General features: G+C 42.2%; 1 protein-coding gene across 9 annotated transcripts in view; it reads left to right on the forward strand.

Moving 5' to 3' along the window:
• PRR5 (proline rich 5) overlaps nucleotides 1-19,242 on the forward strand; it is a 93,368-nt gene extending 74,126 nt beyond the window's left edge. For all 9 annotated transcript variants that reach the window (XM_068657433.1, XM_068657461.1, XM_068657406.1 and 6 more), the window contains 2 exons: nucleotides 14,712-14,850; nucleotides 17,894-19,242. In XM_068657433.1, coding sequence (XP_068513534.1) covers nucleotides 14,712-14,850; nucleotides 17,894-18,444 — 690 coding nt within the window. In that variant the 3' untranslated portion in view covers nucleotides 18,445-19,242. The remainder of the gene's footprint in view (nucleotides 1-14,711; nucleotides 14,851-17,893) is intronic.
• Nucleotides 19,243-19,851: the final 609 nt, after the last annotated feature.

Consider the following 19,851-nt stretch of genomic DNA (forward strand, 5'->3'; position numbering starts at 1 on the left):
TGTCATTTGTGGACCCATTTTGGCCAGCAGACTAAAACTGGCATAAAAGATAGTATAGAAATTTTGACCATCGAAAAACTCTGAGCAGGGACTGTTCCCACGGTACAAGAATCCTTTGAGGCAGGGTGCTTTAATACTGTAATTCACAGCTTGTCTACAGGGGGAACATAAGAAAGTTAATCTAAGCTACCTTTTCAAGAAGATTAATTAAACCTCATTAGAACTCTGTATGGACACACATTCTGAGAATTAAAAATCTAGAAAGAGGGGCAAGTTAAATTAATGACACTTTAATTCTACTTAAGAGGCCTATGCATAACTTACCTAAACTGCTTCCAGTTCTTAATTTAGTGGATATTATTTCATCCTCCTGAGCATCCCCAGGTAGGCAAAACCACCTGGGAATCACAGCCCCAGCAGCTTGTTGCAGCGTGGCAGGACACACTGCAGGGCCCATTAGGCAGTCACAGTGGATGAGCATCTCTTGGTGATGTCCGGACCACTGGGTCCTCCTGGAGGCTGCAGAGACTGGATAAATCACACGGAGTGAGGCTGCAGCCAGTGGGAAGTGCCTGCACTGTGAAGCAGGCAGTCAAATGGTGTGGGGACAGGCAGGAGTGGCCAACGCTGCACTGCTGGGAGCAGTTTGCCCACACTGATGTGATTGGCAGCGTTGTAGAGAAGTCCCATATAGTTACAGAGGAGCAAAACAAATTGTTTCCTGCATTAATTGTTTGGAAACAACTCCAATAGCTGTTTGCTTTCCTTCAGGAGTGGTTTCTCCTGGGGTTTTGTTGTTTGTCCGTTTCTCAAAGTGTGCTATAGAATTTTATTATTATGGGAAGCTGTGTTTCTATTTAAGCCACCAGGGTGATTAAATAAAATTGCATAGAATTTCCTAGCCTTTGACATCTCCTTAGAAGGTGCATTGGGAAGGCAAAGAGTTGTGAAAGATATGGAAGATATGAAATGTCACCCAAGCTCTGTCCCCAAGCCTTTCCTAGCCCTTTCTGTGGCTGCTAGAGTGGAAGGCTTGTGTGGAGACTAACTGCTTTGTGGTGCATTTCTTCTAAAATAAAAGGCTGTGCTTGCAATCTGCAGAAAACAGGGGAGTGGTTCAGTGAGGTTCTTGGAGTCATCCCTTCTCCTGTGGTGAGCAGAGAGGGTGAAATGTCTTCTCTCAGTAATTTCACAGCCTTACCCTTAGCTCTGTTGTGGCTGTGGAAATAACAGCTGTATGGCACAGTGATGTGCATACTGTGAAATTCATTAACTTGCCACTACCCAGTAATTACAGACAATTAAAAGATAAACAGTTAATCAGGTGACTGTGCAGGCTTCAGATTATGTTCTTTGATTAAAATAATTATCTCTTAGCAGCCTGCTGTTGTTTCCAGTAAGTTACCAGCTCCTTGCAGCAAACCCTGTGGTGTAAGGAGGCACCCGTGGGATTGTCCTGTCCTGCCTGGGAGCAGGCCCCCAGGCATTGCAGAGCATCCCCTGTACCCGACAGCCATGCTATGAGCGAACTGGCTGGCCAGCATGGTGTGGTTTTGCTGAGAACTGACTGTTGATCAGAAATAGGATGGGAGTGGTGGGGAGGGGATGCTGCCTTGCCTGCCTCTCCTTCCAGCACTGCTGTGTGTGTGCTGCCAGAGCCCAAGGTGCCTGGATCTGGTGCTCTTAAAAATGCATCATCTGTTTTGAAGTTATTAAGCAAAGGTTTGCTCTTTAGTGCTCTTTAGTCCAAACGCAGTTTTGGAAAAAGCAAGTATACTGCAATTACACAGACGCTGGCAAGAGGAGAGCCGTAGCTTACCATGGGTAAGATCTGTCAGAAAGGTATTTTGCAAAGTACAGCTGTTGCACTCGGAGTGGCTCTCACATAAAGCAACTATCATTTCTATTTGAGCAGTTCAGAGTTGTCAGCTGCTTCTGCTACTGGCCTCTGTGTATCTCCAAGCCTCCCTTCTTGCCAGCACAGATAGATAAGAGCCTTCTTGTGCTGGGCACTGTGTAAACACAATCAAAATGTGGTCTCTGCTATGGCAGATTGTGCCTGATAAGAGACAGTAAATATAAATGGATGGGCAAATGGGCAACACGAGGAAACAATAAAATAAACATACTATAACTAATTTTATGACAAATAATAGAAAGATAATAAAAAAAATAAATCCCTCATTCCTCCTGTATCACTCATGAGCCTTTCTTGTGGTTTTATTGTTTAGCTGAAGAGTACAAAACCTTTGAAGAGGCAGTGGGGTATTTCCACTGTTTCTCAAAAAGTCTGAATCATCTGAAGACAGGTGTTTACGCAGTGTGATGCTAGTGCAGCTCCACTAAAACCCCTGTGTATCAGGGGAGGGACTGGGCAGTAGTTTGGTCTGAAAAGTTACAGAATAAGGTTATGTATTTTGCAGTGGTTTTAACATTTAAAAGCAAAGCAAGTAGAATTTTTCCTTCAGGAGGTAGCTGTGTGGTGTTAAGCAAATTAACAAAAAGCATCAGTGAGCTTTGAAAACAAGTAACTTTCATTTCAGTAGTAGGGTCGTATCTTCAAGTTGTACGTGAGAGCATCTGTTGATTTCAGCTGTGCGGTTTTGTACTCCACACTGATCTACCACAGCTCTTGCAAGAGCTGCTGCGTGGCTGGCTCTTGCTGCAGTGTGGAGTTGTCATTGTGACAGGTGACCTAGGTGAAGAAGGGATGGCTATCCTTTTAGAACCACTTCTGGTGGTGACATCCTTAACCCTTGTACTGTTTGTGTTCAAGGAGTACACAGCTCAGTGCTCTGGCTCTAAATTTAGGTGTTGTGTGCTTGTGTTTCTGTGTTTCCTTTTTAGCCTCCACATGCTGTATTGCTGAGAGAGGGTGCATGCCCTAGATCCAGGCAGTGACTTTCCAGGTATTTTGCACTGGCAGAAAACTTCTTCAGCCGGGACTGGTAGGTGATCTGGAAGATACTTCTTCCCGGCTCACATGGATGAGTTGTTGGGGATGGAAATTGTGTCAGTGAAATTGTTAAAAATAAAAAATAAAAAATCCAGAACACATAGCTGTGTCTGCTCAGTCTATTCAAGTGCTTCAGAAAAGAATAAAAAAGTCAAAGCAACAAGGAGGATGCGAATGTTCATTAATGATTTAAAAGGGGTGTGTGGCCATGAAAGGAAGTATTAGAAACCCTCACAAGTAGCTAACAGCAGTCAAGTTAATGTTTGCAGATCTTCAAAGCATTTCTTGGATGTCTCTTCAAAAAAGCCTAGATGCACTGAGGGAGGGCTCTGCCATCCTTTTTTCTGTTTCGAGTCCTCACCTGAAAATAAATGTGCAATGTTTTTTTTTTTTTTTTTTTTTAAATAAATGTTAAATGAGAAAAAACTCAGAGCCAAGACTACAGAAAAGACTTAAATGCTCAGAGTTAAAAGTCATAATTTCCTCAGCAAGGTTAGATAAGCTTAATGTGTACACATCAGCCAGAATTTCAGAAGGGAGCCTGAAAGAAATGAGAGGCTTTACGTCCTTAGACATTAAACATCACATCTAAATATTCCGTAACTGACAGGGTAATCTCTGCAAGCGGTTGCACTCGCTTTTCTGTGCACACGTGTTTGCCTGTGAGTGTAATGTGGCAGCACCACAGCATCTGGAAATGCAGACAAACTAACTCCAGCTCAAGTTTATTCCTTAAACAGCTATTCAGAGCACTCAGCTATGCATAGATTCATTTGGTGGGTTTTTCAAAGTCACATTAGCTTATTTGACTGGAGTGATTGCAGTTCTCATCTGTGCCCAGGGGAGTCTCTTAGCTGCGAATCAGACAACCTCGGGCGCTAAAACTGTGAAAGTAAAAATACATACCATTATTGGCGGTGGGTCTTTGTTAGCAAACTGGCTGCTCAGCTAGTGCAAGATCCTAACTACTGTATTTAAAGTCTCAAAGTAACCTCCTTACTTCTAGTCATTTTGTATCATTTACTTATCTTCATTCTTCATCTTCTGCTTTGCCTTTTGCAACCTCATATAAAGTGTTTAATAGCAGTTTCAGGAAAAATAATACATTGGACTTCTGTGGGTCAGAGGAAGTGTAACTTCTTCTTTGTGCTTGATCCTTCCTGGTAAGAAGAATCCTGTTGCTATCTGTGCAGCCGAGCCATTTCAAAAACTCACCAGCCTAACACAAACCATGTTGGGCTGTTTTGTCTACCTTATCTTTTGACTGTGTCTCGGTGCCACCAATGAAAGAAAGAGACAGCACTGCTTCTCACGCTGACATTGACAGAACTTGGCACTTGCTGGAGATAAAAGTGAATATGACAAGGTTTTTATTTCTGAGGCAGTCACAGGGATCTGAAGTGCTGACTTCTGTCAATACTGCATTGGCAAACTTCTCTGCCTCTCCCTCCCATGAGCACTGTTGTTATGAGAAAAGCTAGAGGGAGAAATGAGACTAGACATGGTTTAACCCTTCAAATATTTAAGACTTTACCAGTGTGCCAGTGGTATTGGATAAAACAAAATGAGGAAAAAATGATGTGAGGCAATGCTGCTAGGGGCTCATAACAAAACAACTTTGACTTGTGTGGATGCATCTCTCCAACATGTGCAATTTTGCTACTTGTTTCTAGAATTGGACTAGTAATGCATAGGCCATGACCTTTAGTGTTTATAACAGTATTAAATCATTAACATAATTGAGGTTATTCTGATTTAAAGAAACTGAGTATTTGATGCCTAAGTCCTGCTTTTCATGTTTCCACCAGTAAATATACCTAGTTGCGAACACATGCTAGCATAGTTTTAGGGTTTCACCGAAAGTGGGCCCATCGTGAACTATTGGCCCCCTCACAAGGGCTGAGGGCTTTCTCAGATAGGGGAAGCAGTTTTCTTTCAGCTTGTCCTGGTCTGCAAAGGTGGGCCCTCCACTTTCCTCAGCCTAGGTGTGTTTTCTCACTCTGTCTCTTGGCTGCTACAGAGAAACCCCCATGGGTAAAGGGCATAGTTCAAGTGGATCAGGTTCAGCTTCATCAAAACAGACTTGCGCAAATCAAAACGTAGTCCATGCTTGAAGCAATTTTCATTCTGTTTTGAGTCTGCTTCCTAAGGGCTTAAATGTCTGAGTTGGCTGACTGGGATGAAAGTAGCATGAATCACTGGGGAAAACCAGGAGGAAATAACTGAAATTTTCTGTTCAGGGTGGCAGCACGGATGAGTGGGCTGCAAGTAGGACCCAGCAGTTTAAACTCCCAGTCCTCAACCAGGGTGTTTCTTTTTACCCAGATGTCTTTTCAAAAGACAGCTATTGATCACATAGTCTCTAAATGAACTTCAGAGTTGAACTCAATGTCTGTATGGGACTTGAAGCTCTCAAATGGGAAGTCTTCCAGAAATGCTGAACCTCATTTAAGCTGGTGGAAGAACATCAGGATTTCATCAACATAAATGGAAAAAGTTATCACTCTTTCCATTTCATACTCTCACCCTTGTTCAGAGGATTCATTAGATTAGCTAGTTCTTTATTTCTGGGAACTAGTAATACTATCAGTTATTCACCATCTTCATCTCAGTGGTTAAATATTTTCTAGCACAGATTCTTTACACTTAAGGGCTACTGCAAATTCCCGTGTGGTAGGTTTTTATGTCACCACTTGCCAGAAATGCCAACATTTTCTATGAGAAAGCCCATATTGTGCATACCCTGTATCCTTTTTTGTTCTTCCACACACTTTGCCTGTTCTCATTGTTAGCAACAAAATGTTGAATTTTGTGATCTTTTGGTCTAATGCTGAGTGGCTGATTCAATGCACTGTGTTGCCCTTGGTGTCAAGATTGGGAGGGTCACGATGTATCCACATGCTTAGGGCATCCTCATTCTGATTATGGAGCCCAGACAGTTGCTGCAGGGGATATGAGAACAAGATCTGTGACTTTTTCAGCAGAGTGTTGTGCAAGTCAGCTGAAGATGGAGAAGATGTGAGGAGGAGAGTCAAACACGGTGGTGCTGAGTAGTGCAGTAAGAGCAGCAGTTCTTGCAGACTGTGCACAGGAGGACAGCCTTTGCTCTTTGGACAACAGCCAATGCTCCTGAAGCCACTGTGATATCCTCCAAAGCATGAGACTGGGTGGGCTTGGTCAATGAAAATCCTACAGTGTTTTAGAGACAGAAGAACTGTACAGACAGGGACCACTCCTGAAGCCTGTTTTTAAACAAGTAAACCTTAGCGTAACTTCACTGCCAATGGTTTGACTGTGATCACTGCAAGATCAGTAAAAATTAGATGATGCTGTAAAACATCTGAGGTAAAAAAGGAACAGTTTTAATTACGTGTGTGTGTCTATCCAAAGGAGGATGGAAGGATGCAGACCTCAAACCTAGAGTGTGACCCATAATGTAACTGGGAGCACAGTGCTACACTGCTGGTGGTGCATGTGGCCAGGACTGGTGGCCCACCAGTCACCATGTCCTCCTGCAGTGATTTCATGCCTGCCCTGAGCTGAGGTTGCTGCTACATTGCTCAAATTTGGAAAGGCTAGATATGAAGCCATGAAGAGCATTACAAACCCCAAAGTGGGTTAAGAGGCAGTCATGGCTTGTGAGGGCAGTGTTCCTCACCACTTGCAAGCAAGGCTGCTGCTATCTCTCTGACTAACATAACAAGCAGATCTTGCTGCCCTGGTCACCAGGGTGTGTGCTGCAGTCTGTACACCTTTATCAGTTCTCCACCAGCAGGGCTGGCTGAGTAATGTGTATTTTTGCTATAAATACTGTTCTGTCTGCCTTGTGGTATGTCTTGTGACTTTTAATTTCATTTTTCTCTGTGTGTAGTTAGGCAACTGTTATTATCCGGTATTTGTCAGATTATTGCCACTGCATGTGTGTCAGTCATACTGATTTAGTCCATTGCCAGTTAAAGAGAAAAATGCATTTCTCAATGTATTTTTCTTTCTTCCAAGGAATCTGCTGCTTTTAGGCAGAGAATAGCTACATTTCTTAGCTGTTTTCCTGTGTGATTAAGCCAGGGCAGTTTTTGAGGCCAGGACCTCATTTTGTATTTGGACTTGACCCTGTGAATGCTTCCTGCAGCATGTTTCCTTTCACATAGCACTAGATCAGGACTGCTTTTTGTTGGTAGGCCAGGGCAGAGGCCAATGGTTAAGGGTGCCCCAGCAGGCCCAGGCTGAGGATGCCTCAGCAGCCTAACACCCAGGGCGTGCTTCTGGCCTTGAGCTGAGCTATGTACAGCTGCATCCTGCATGGGCAGAGAACTTCATTCTTCTGGGCCATCAAATCACCAAGAGTACTGATTGCCATGCCTTAATCCAGGTCTGGCTTCTATTCCTTTATTTTCAGAGTCAAGAAGCTGGTAAATCAGGATCTGGCTGTTGGCCATTCCTGCTTGGCATCCCCTGTGGTAGAACTGCACCCACATCAACCATGGACACTGTTGTGCCACCCTCATGTGCTGTGTCACTGCTGTCCCAGCAGGGCACCTGGCTGGGCTTCAGGAGGCCTCATTGCTTTGCTCTGCCTGATCTGACCCAGGGGAAGACAGATACATATATATATATATATATATTTTAATTTAAAGGCTGCCCAGCAGTTTGTCACAGCTGAAGCAGGTTGTAGCCTTGTATACCAATACTTACTCATGTAAACATGATGATCAGTTGAAACATGAAAGCTGAAGCTGGGTGCTGCAGTCATTTAATCAATGACTAGCATATACTTGAGCATGTCTGCACTCACAGGCTGGGCTGTAGTAATCAGCCCATTATGTCACCATTACGCCTGGTTGTTGGGGTGCACTTAATGCTGGAAATATCTTTTCATGTGTGATTTATTAGGTAAATGGTCCTATAATACTCTATTGCTAAAGAGGGAAATGAAAAGCAACTGACTGAGACTACCATTTCTGGCTGTTACTAGTGGGGGAAGCTATTAGAAGTGGAAACTGAAGGACCTTTCATAAATACTGAGCAAAACTCTGTTACTGTTGGCCATGTAGAAGCAGTTTGGCATTTAATAGTTGTTTATGATTATGTTCACGCACAGAGGAGTGAGGAGCACATGGGGCAAGTTACAGTTGACCAGAACTCAGAAGCATGCGGTACAGGTGCATGCAGGGGGCTTAGTGCAGGAGCCCAGCAGATGACAGGGAGCTTGTGCAGAGCTAAGGATGGATGTGGGGTATTAGGACAGAGCAAGTGCAAGGGGATGAAGTGAAGGGTTGAAACAAGAGGAGTCAGGTACGAGAAACTGCTGGCCATGTGGAAATCCAGCCAAAACACTGTGCTTATGTGCTCAGTGTCATCAAGACGGTGAGGCACTGCAGGATTTTTAGGGTAAGCCATTTTTCAGCCAGTGTAACCCAGCAATCCCCAAGATTTCAAGACAGTTGGATGATGTGATGAAAAAAAACATTTTTTTGCTTGTGGTTGCTCTGCCTATCAGAAGTACTTGAGAGGAAGATTTTTGTCTTTGTTCCACGTAGTGCTGTGCTAACAAGCGTGTGTGAGCAGGCTGCAATTCATGCATCAACAGTGGAGAAACTCATGCCGCCTGCTCCATGGCCCAGGAGTAGTCTCTGCACATAGAGCTGTTTTTTTAGTCTCCCTAGGCAGGTTATCAACAGTAAGTGCTTGCTACCATTTTCTGCCACCAAACAGTAACGTTTTGCTACCTCTTTGCCCATAAATGCAGGTGGAAAGGAGTTGCGTAGCTTTGCATCCAGTTTTTGGGCTGAGAAATGAGAGGTATAAGCAGCAGGCAATACACAAAACCAACTCCCTTTTGGATGCACATGAGGGTTTCACAAACCAAGTTTTCTCCACAGGATGTTCTGCATCTGCTTACAGGAATATGGGAAGCCTAAAACTCTGTCCAAGTTTATCCAGGCTGCCCAACAAGATGTACCAGACTATCAGCAATCTGCAGTTTATCATGGCTGCGACTCTTTGCAGATTGTTTCACATCTGGGTTCTTTAGAAAAGCCTGAGGAAGCCCAGTAGCCAACACAAGGTGAGAAGTGATTAATTTCTGGGATCCTTTGTGACTCACAGCGTGAATGCCTCCCCAAATGGTCGAGCATGGTGCAACAGGGCACGTGGTTGTTGAACTAATAACGTGGCTAGAATCACTGTGTCACCTCCCTACATGTTTCGCCAAAGAAATTTGGAAGTGCTGGTGCTATCAGGTTATATTTTAAGTGTCCTTGTTACTGAAACTAAAAGAATTTCAGTTATTGTGATGAACGAAAAGACAGAGATGGAGTCTGAGGGAGTATGCGGTAATGACTGCCTCAGTGCATGGGGGCAGAGGCTGCAGGCACACTTGCATCTTACTCGTGGTGACTTAGGTGGAGGGCTGATCTACCAGCCTTTGTGCCAGTGTCAATCTTGGCTGCCTATGAAGAAAAGAGCAAGACATTAAAAATACGTATCATAGGATACAGAAATAATGAATTCTATTCTGATTGTGATTATGGTTGTTTCATTGCCACGGTAAAAAAAGTGAAGACATTTGATACTTTTTTTTTTTTTTTTGTGAGAAAAGTAGTGGCAAATGTTACTGAAACAGAGATTATATTTCTGGCAGGTTTTCAAGTTGTATAGTCTACACTTAGATAAAATGTTTGTAATGGCTTAATAATAGGCTTAATAATATTGTTGTTAATACATGTGCAAAAGGTTAAATCAAAAAATTTTAACCTCAGGCAAGTTTTAAGGTTGCATTCGAGGAGGATTCTCAAGTTCTTAAATGCCTGTCTGGACTGAAGTCCACTTCAGCTTGACCTTGAGGCTTAGAGAAGCTCTGTGCATTTAAAAAGAAGGTTGTGGCTTTATGTGGGCTTATTAAAGCCCCCACTATTCTTCTGACTGTATCTATTTATTAGCCGTACCAAAAGATGAATTAATCACCTACTCTTTCCCCTGTGCTATCAAATGAAGCCCTTGTGTCCCTTAAAAAGTCAATAGGAGTTTGTGGCTAGCTTACTGCATTAATAGGGATGGAAACCTGAGTAGTTCAGTGCCTCCATCCTTGCTGGAATTACTGTTTTTGACTCGTGGAGTTTATTCCCAAACACAAGGGATGACTGGTCTGGCAGACAGGGGACAAGTTCCAGATGAGAGGGCAGAAAATTTGTAAAAGAGCTGCATTAATAACCTGTGTTCTTCCATGTATATGACCCTTCTGGGAGAGCTTACAGATCTATGTATCAAAAGCAGTAGTGCATAGGGTCCCTTTAATGCTTTCAAACTTCAATATACCATTCTCTGTTACCAAGTGATTTAATTACAAGTTAATGAAGTCAGGGATTTGGATACTGTGTTACATGCAGAAATTCATGTCTATTGTCTTGATGCTGAGTACAAACCTTTTCCGTTTGCAATGATATTCACATATTCAGGACTCACATTCCCATTATCCATGCCTTTAGAGTAGGGCAGACTCTTGTCATAACAGTGCACTATAATCCTTCCAAAGATAATGAGATGTCTCTTGCATTTCAAAACAGTGTAACCAAGATCAGTGTAACCAGCAGCTACACTCTTCCATAAGTACTAAGGTATCTGCAGCTGTTTGATATTGAGCTATTTTGGCCCTTTTTTTATTTTTCAGTTGAGAAATAAATAGGTCAGGCAAGGCCTTGAAACAAGTTTAATAGATACATCTAACATTTTTAGAGAAGTGTGAAACTCTCCTGCTAAAATGAAATTGAGCTCATGAAAGGGCAGACTTATCTTTTAAAATAAGTTTTTGCATGTCAGCAAAGTGAATATTGTATTAAAGATAAGAGTAGAACCTCTGTTCTACTGATAATGTTCTATTTTTTTTTCCTTCCAAATTACAATATAGTTACCTGCAAGCTAAGCAGCCAGCCTGCTAGATCTCACTTTTGCTTTATTGCTACTTAGTGACATACCATACAGTAAGTATAAGAATCATGAGTTGCCAAAATAACAGGAAAACACTTTTTTTTTTAATTGGTGACTTGTAAGCCATGACATCCATTTCTCAGAAACTATAGTGATTTGGGTAACAATCCCAAGTTGGCTTTAATTTAAAGCTAATTTTACCTATATAAGCACAATCACATACTTATTTGGTAAAAGGCCTATAAAAGAATTCACAAATCTTCATGTATATATAGATATCTATGTAGAAATATGTAGAGGTATTTATAGTATAGGTATCTATACATCTATATGTATACCCGTATAGGTATATTGACATATATTTATATGAAGCAATTGTAGTCATTTGCTCCATGCTAAAACTTCCACCAAAAGTTCCTTTCACTGAATGAGAGGGTGTGACGCAAATGAGTGATTTCACATGTGGCACAGTGGATGCTGAAGATAAGAGTTTGAATGAATTCTTGGGTTCATTCTCTCACTCTGGTGGGGAGAAGAATTTAAATGAACTCTTGGGGCTGGCAGCTAAAGCAAAACAGAAGCTTCCTCTGATGTACTAAAACAGATCTGCATGAGGAGGTGTCCACCCCTTCCCTGAGAAGCTCCTCATCCATGGTACAGCAGGGACCAACTGGCTGAAGGGCAGGCTGGTGACCAACCAAGTCACCATTTGCCACCCTGTCCCTGAGCAGAGGCTGTGGACAGGTGGAGGTGACTCCAGCTTGCTCTGAGCCTACAGGTGCTCCTCTGGGCCACTCTTGTAAATAAGTGATGCTTTCATTCGGGTCATGTGGAGAGGCTGGGTTTGAAAGTCCTTGCTGAATCAATATGCATTTGTACTTGTATTTGGTTAAACAGAGGCTGGCAGAATAAGTTTGTCATTGAATAACACGGCAGAAAGAAATGGAGGAGAAATGCCGTTTTTACATGATCAGTATGTGGTGTGCAGCCTGTTACTCTCCTGCTCTAAACAGGGGCTGCAGCCACAGTACTGCATCTAAACCATTAGAAAAAATGGATTAAGGGAACTGCCCTGTCTAGCGCCTTCAGGAAGGCCAGTAACAATAGCTGACACAGGAAGGATGTTACAAGTGGATATAGCATGGTTGTGCCAAGATGCAGAGCTGAAGGGAAGTCATTGCAGCTCCAGTGGACACCAGATGTTTTATGACTTATCAGTATGCCTTAGAAAGCATCCTGTGGATGATGGCAAAATGGAGGAATAAGACTAATGCCTGGCTGTGTTGATAGTGGGTGATTTTACATTGTAAAAGTGATATTTTGTGGCCTCTTTACTCGGCAGGTGGTAACTAAAAGAAGATGAAGTGAAAAAGGGGCTGGAGACATGCACTGCTCATAAAGATACGGAGTGGAGTTGAGTGCAGGACTGAAGAAGCTGCTGTGAGTGGTTAGGGAGGTGGGATTTTAAGAGAAGGGGGCATTTCCTGTGCCAGGGAGCAAGGAGGGGGGGAAACAACAACAAAAAAACCTTCTCAGGCAATGTGAGATAGATAGGAAATCAGACTGTTAAGATGCCACTGAGCAAGGAAAGTTTTATCACTTGTATCACAGTTCTTCAAGCGGTCAGGGTTATTTCATGGGCAGCGTGGTATGAGAGGACTACTGGGTTTCATTCTCCACAGTTGGTGTTTAGCTACCCTCTTTCACAAGTACCGAAACTACTTAAGTGGCAGAAAAGTAAAGAAAGCCTTACCACAAAATCATGGTATGAGCAATGCTAAACATCACTTGTCTTTGCCACCAGTATTATATTTCACATTTGAGAAACTGGCTCCTGTGGTAATTGGAGTGGCCATCTGGAGTGGGTGGCCTCATGTCCTAATCTTTGTCAGTGGGTTATGAACTTGATGGGGTGATGAATATGCAGCAGGGCAGTAGGGATGTTGCTCTTCTAAGGTCTGGAAGGATCTTGGCTAAATACCAGCAAGATGGGAGGGGGAATCCTGGTGCAAATCTCAGTACAAGAAAAGTAGCCTTCCTCCTGTTTTTTGAAACCCTTTCTCTGATGGAGGCCTCAGTAACTTTGAAATAATATGTGCACCTTCACGAAGCCTTTTTAATTATTCCTGTGTTATTTTTATCTAGTTTTAGTTGTCAGGATAGTTGTTGGTTCATTCTGCTGATATTTCGGTGTTTGCAAGCTTTCAGATTCACTGCATTTGCCCTTGTATTCATATTTGTATTTGTGAATCTCCAAAAGTCTTACAGGACATAGCATGTCTCCAAAAATTGTTACTCATTATTTAAAGCCTGCTGAATCAGAATTTAGATTCTATATGTTTTCTGTTGGATTTATTTTCTATTCATAAACTTCTGTTAGGGAATGCCAGCTGGGATTCAGGCAGCACAGCAGCCAAGGGGTGAAGCAAGCCTTTCACAAGCACACTGCAGGCCGATTCTCATTGTAGACACTGTTTGGTGAATCACACTGAGCAGCAAATGCATCCAGAATATCAGGATCTTTTCATTTACTGAAGTGTTGCAATTTTACTCATTTGATCTTTGTGTTGCTCTCTAGAGGCTTTCATCCCAAAATGTTTTTTCTTGGAGTTTTATAGTGTTTCAGGGCTATATTACAAAACCTGGAATTCAACTAAATTCAAGCAAAATTCCCACTGAGTATTTAGGATTTTAATTTTGCAACAAGATATGCCAAACCTACATCATATGTGAATACACTTCAGGTAGCAAAAGGTTATGAGTATATAGGGCTCTGCTCAGACAGCACAGGAGCATATATGCTGCAGTTGTAAGTGGAAAGGAGCCTACAGCTCTGCAGGGTTTGTCTGTCACCTCCACAGCCATACAAATCCATTTGTGGGTGGAAGTGCAGAGTTAAGAGCTAAGGGCAAAAGGTTTTTGCCTTTGGGTAGATCTTACCATTCTTAGTTTTAATGTGACTTTTGCCTGGATTTTTTGATTTTTACCTCCCTTGCGCTGGGGCAAGGAGAGAGATGAAAACCTCTTTGCTCTAATTTTTTTTTGTTTAAAATATCCTGGAAGAAATAATTCTGAGTCAGTTTCACCTTTTACTTAATCTTGTTTTATAGCTTAGATGGCAGTGACACCGTGTGGTACCAGCCACTGGTGCAGTACTTGGCGGAAGCTGCTCATCTTCTGTTCAGGAAGCCAGTGCAGAATTGCAAATAACAAAAAGTCGAGGGATGGTTTTAATTGATCTTTGCAAACCTCATCCTTTGTTCTCCTCGAGTGCCTTTGCACTAAGCAGGTTATACCAGGAAGGAACAGCCTGGAGATGAGACAGGGAGGTGTCAGGCTGAGTGTTAGGAAAGGGTTCTGCACCCAGAACATGGTTGGGCAGTGGAATAGGCTCCCCAGAGCAGTGGTCACAGCACTGAGCCTGACAGAGTTCAAGAAACATTTGGATAATGCTCTCAGACATAGGGTCTGGGTTTTGTGTGGTCCTGTGTGGAGCCAGGCGTTGGACTCCATGATCCTTGTGGGTCCCTTCCAGCTCAGGATATTCTATGATTCTATACCTTTCTGAAAGCCTGGATTTTAAACTCCTGGAAATAGATACTGGCTCCTTCCGTGCATCTGTGTAGTGCTGTATGGTGAGTCTCTGGTTCTACTCACATCTCTTGGCTTTACAGTAAGACAAATCAGGTGTAGAAACAAACCAGTATCACATCTCAGTGTACCTTTGCTATGTATGGCTTGCTGCCTGCCTGCTTCCTCTTGTGAGCAAGGAAAGCTTGCAGTTGGAGGAGACAGCACTGATCTTGTGTTTTGTTTTGTTTTTCTATTTCAGGGTGTTCATGAGTCAAAAGGTGTGACTGAAGATTATTTGAAACTGGAATCTCTGATCCAGAAAGTGGTTTCACCTTATTTAGGCACATATGGCCTGTATTCCAGCGATGGACCCTTCACACACTCTTCCTGTATTTTGGGTAAGAATAACAGTGGCTTGATTTGATATAGCACAGAGGGCATCACTAAAACCTTGGTCCACACTGGGCCAGGGCCCACACGAGAGGAGACTGTTGGTACTAGCGCAGTGTGGCTGTGCTCTTTTCATGCAATTTACAAAGTTACAGTGACTTGCCAGTGGCAGAAGTTGAAAGCAGATCATCATAACAGCACTAAATTGCTTTAAATCTATGAATCTGGAGTGGGTTTAGCTTTTCCATTCTATCTTTTAAGGAGGGAGTTTTAACACAGGATGCTTTATGGACATTTTAAGAAGCCATTTTAAGAGTGCTGAATAGTGTCTGTTAATTAGTGCTCAAAGATCACTAGCTTGTTTAAAGCAGGAAAGAGTAGGAATTTGTCTTAGAAAAGACTAAACTAAATGATAAGCCATTGAATATGTAATATGTCTCTGCAAAGTGGAAGGTAATAAGCTGTTCTCCATTCCACTGGAGATAAGAAGAGTGGAATGCACATAGCAAGGGAAATCTAGATTACCTGGAAGGGAAAATCTCTAATGTTGCATTGATTAGGTGCTGGAATAAACACCTATGGAGACTGTTGATTCTTCACTATGGTAGGTGCTATTTACATGCCACATACACAGCATCCATAAGGACCAAGGTGGCTAGACATGGTGCTACCTGATGGCAGAGGTTGATTGGATGACTTTCTCAAGTTCCTTCCAGATTATTGTCTAGGATTCCTTGTGTTCAGAAGCATTTGGTGACTTCTGTGAAGGTAAGATCAGGCCAAGATGAAAGTCTTTTAAAAATTCCCCTGAATAATTAAATCTGTTGAAAATGCAAGGGGGATGCTACTGTAAGTCAACAAGCAAATATGGTAGTACCCAGATATTTTAATGTAAATACTGTGATGGTCTGCTTGAATAGAGAAAACAGAGGAGAAAATAAGTTTGTGTGTTTTCTATGCAGCCAATTTCATCTATTTGTTTGTCAGAAATGGTCAATAAGGTAGCTAATTTTCCCCTGAAGCTGAATAGAAAAAATGGTTATATTGCAATAGGTGTTTAAGAAACAAATCAGTTTTATGTGAATTAATAGAGGCCGGTTATTTATGGAAAATGGTTTAGGATAACTACTTTGTATTCTGTGCTTGCCATTAAAAGCCACAAGCATTTAAGAGGAACTCCAAATTGTTCTCTGAATAAAAGCTTGTATGTCAGGATGGAAAAAAATGCACTCAGGGAGAATAAAACTTCATTGAAATGGATTATCAGAAAATAAATGTTATGAGTGCAGAAAATAGGAAGGTTTAGTTGGACTGGGCACTTTGCCTTGCTGTGGTGTAGATCTGTAGGAATACCCCTGAATAGTTCTTACTCTAGTCAGTGAACCTGGATCCAAGGGAGCTGAGAGAAGAGGTCTCTCTGTTGCTTTTGAACTAATGTGTCTAATCCTGTCCAGCTATTTTGACAGTATGATTTAAAGTTCCGATATATTTTCTGTGGGACTGATGAGGCCCTTGATCCCTTTTCTTGCCCATCTGGCCTGCACAGCCTTCCCCTTCAGCCAGAGCTTGGTGTGACCAAAAAGCTAGAGTTCCTGTAGCAGGACTGCCCCTCATCTATTTGCCAGGTCCAGTTCCTAATAGAAAAAGTCCTGAAGTGATCTTGGTTCAGTTGATTTTATTGCTGAGGCAAAAACATCTGCAAAGTGCAATCTTAAGTACAGAAACTTTCTTTATTAGTAGCAGTAGTAGTACAGCATGTGATTAGAATTTGTGTCCAGATAAGCAACTAAGAATAATTTGAGAAGAGAAAGGCATCTGTAAATGGTTTATAGGGAAACGTGGGCTTTCATCCTAACTCAGAGTTGTGTTTTTTTTTATTTGCAGTGGCTATGGTTGACTGCCAGGTTATAATTCAGTTCCTTTTCTTGGCCCTGTCCCTTGCATGGGGATGGGAAAGTGAGAGTGGAAGGGAGAGAGTTTCAGAAATGAGATACAATAGTCACACCACTGATATTTTTAGCATAAGTGAGGCAGAGTAACGAAATCAGCAAAGTATTTGCATGATGATCATTTTGATCTAGCTGCAGGAGAGCGCTCCAGACCTAAACCACTGGTGCAGGTTCTCCGTGCTGATTTGCTGCCACCTACTGCTCATTCTTCGGAAAGAACCCACTTGGTTAACAACTGCATTAATAAAATTGCTGCTGGACTGAGTGCGGGTTTGTTTGCCAGCAAGGTTGCTCTGGGCACTGCCCTCCAGTTACCCTTTCCAAATTTTCTTGGTGCTCTCTCCTTGCGTGGTCTCCGAACAATGCTTTGAATCAAAATTTTTCTGTAATGATTTAGTACAGCTGTATGTTGTAACACGTGCACCCCAAATTTGGAGACCTGATTTTCCCAGGGTAGGTGGCAGGTTCTCTGCTTTCTTAGGCAGATTGATGGCACTGTCTCTGCAGTGCACTTTTGGTTTCATGTGAAGAAATTAGGTTTTGAAAGCACAAGTGGAAGTAAAGTTAAATAAAAATCAGTGCCACCAATCCTAAGGCCAAAGTCAGATTTCTACTAGAAATTAGTTATGACCTTTATAGACAGAACAAAATTTGACTTTCTGTAATTGCTTTAAGAAAGCATTTGTAAATGTACATCAAGTCTTCTATGATTTTTACTGTTTTTACTCCAGCAGTTGAAATTGTATGAATTTTCCAGGGAAGTTGTCGAGTCTCCTTCTCTGGAGATATTCAAGACCTGTCTGGATGTCCACCTGGGCAACCTGCTCTGGGGAACCTGCTTTGGCAGGGGATTCTGTGAATATAAGGGAATTTTCAGTTCTTTTTTTTTTTTTTAGTAGCTTTGGGGTATTCAATATGATAAGGAAGTCTAGGAAATCTGAAACATATGTATCTATAACACCATCAAAATGTATTCTTTCAAAAATGTCCTTTCATAGAATAAAAGTTTATGAATATTTGGGCCTTGACTTTTCTTTTGAACGCTTGTAATTATACATAGGAGGCTTTATTGATATTACTCTGTATCTTTCTCTGTTTACAGAGAAGCGGTTCTTCAGGCGCTCCAAGTCGGGTGACATCCTCACCAAGAACCCCGTGGTGCGGTCAAAAAGTTACAATAATCCACTGTTGACACCAGTAGCTGAGTATGAAACTGAGGGCATGGCTGCCAATGGAACAGGCATCCGAAGGCACTCTGTTTCAGAAATGACCTCCTGCCTGGAGCTCCAGGGGTACTCCAACCTCACCACCATAATGGACAATGGTTCCAAGAACTCCATGACAGCCATGAAAAACTCGCTGTCAGGAGATCAGGAAAGGTCAAGTGCTGGGTCAGTGGAATGCTCTGGCAAGCTTGGCACAGCTGAGCAACAGAAAGGACTCTTCCACTCAATGGATGACCCACACAGGTCTTTTGAGTTGGACAGGGACCCATCCTTGATTCCAGTTCCTTCTTCTAGCCCTGAGAACATAGTGGATCAAATTTTAGAGTCAATTGACTCTGATTCTGAAGGCATTTTTATTGATTTTGGCCGAGGCTGTTCCAGTTCATCAGCATACAATGTGGACGTGAACAGACAGAGCATCATGTGAAGAACATCGGGATACAGACCTTGGGTTTTAATATTATATATGAAAACTACTAACGCGTTGAGCCAGACTGTGGACAAACTATATATGTCTAGGGCAGAACCTGTGTTGTAGGTTATCACAGCTGTATTGAAGTATATAAACACAACAGTTTACAAGCGGGAATCTGTTGCAGGGGAGAAGAAACCCCAACCACTTCTCCATGTCCCCACCACTGCAGTCTGATTTCTTACTGTCTTTCTAAATTTAGGGATTCACAAACTGAAAAGTGTCTGCTAAAATGCTGTTAGTGCAACTGGCAGCGTTTATTCAGTAATACAGCCTAGTAAATTACTGTGTTCACTATTAATTTTCTCAAGAGATTCCTGTAGAAGGGCAAGTTGTACTCTGAACTGTAAGACATCAGCCAGAGCACAAAACCATATCCTTTTAAAAAGAAAAAAAGTCTGTGGCCCTTCGTGCCACAGAATATGGTGATAAAGAAGTCTCTTTTAACCTTTTCTTGTACATCTTGTGTGCACTCCTTTGCCCAACAGTGAGTTAGAGTTCTCAAAGAAAGGCAAATAAACAGAAATGCGCTACCTGATGTCATGCAATGCTTGATGCTGTTTCACAGCCAATGCCTTGTGTCTGTAAGAGAGTTGTCATGAAACTGGTTTTTAAGACCATGTTAATTTGCTCTGAATATGGCACTTTCAAGAAATCTGCGTACTACTGACTCATGGAGCATCCATTGTATGGAGAGGTTCCAGCAGAATTCAACTTAATTGTTTCCTAAATAAATAAAAATATGGCCTCTCAGTGGAAATCCTCATTATATATTTATATTCTTAAAGGAACACCATAATGCCTATACCGTAAATTATGTATTGATACTCAGGGATTGTGAGCCTTGCAGCTCTCCTAATCCTGAGCACTTTCCACTGTTCGTCGCTAGCAGTAATAGGGTATGAGAGATGTGTCAGTGGTTTTACAGCAGATTGGTACATATGATACCAATGTTAACCAGAAATCCTGATGCCTGACAGATTTTGACCAGATGGCTTTGCAGTCTATGCAGTGTTGCTTGAGGTCTCTCTGTTCCAGGCATCTCTTCTGGTGCTGAGAGGCAGTAGACCCCTACAGAGCTGCTCAGCAAAGATGGACATCCATTTGGTGTGTCAGGGCCTGGTTCTTAGCTCAGACATTCAAGGACTCTCCAGCTTTGCTCTGCATTTGTGCTGCTGACCCCAAAATTCACCAAACCTGTCCCCAGATTTTGATTACTAGGCCTCTAGTGGGGCCTAGGCTCGAGGCCCTACTTCTGATACTTAATTTCCTTTGGCTTTGCTACTCAATCTTCCTGAAAACAGCTCAATCTCTTGCTACCTTCCTGCTTCTGTGCTGGAGTTTTCAGCCTCCAGAGGGATA

This window comes from Anas acuta, chromosome 1, assembly GCF_963932015.1.
Source record: "Anas acuta chromosome 1, bAnaAcu1.1, whole genome shotgun sequence".
Taxonomy (NCBI): Eukaryota; Metazoa; Chordata; class Aves; order Anseriformes; family Anatidae; genus Anas; species Anas acuta.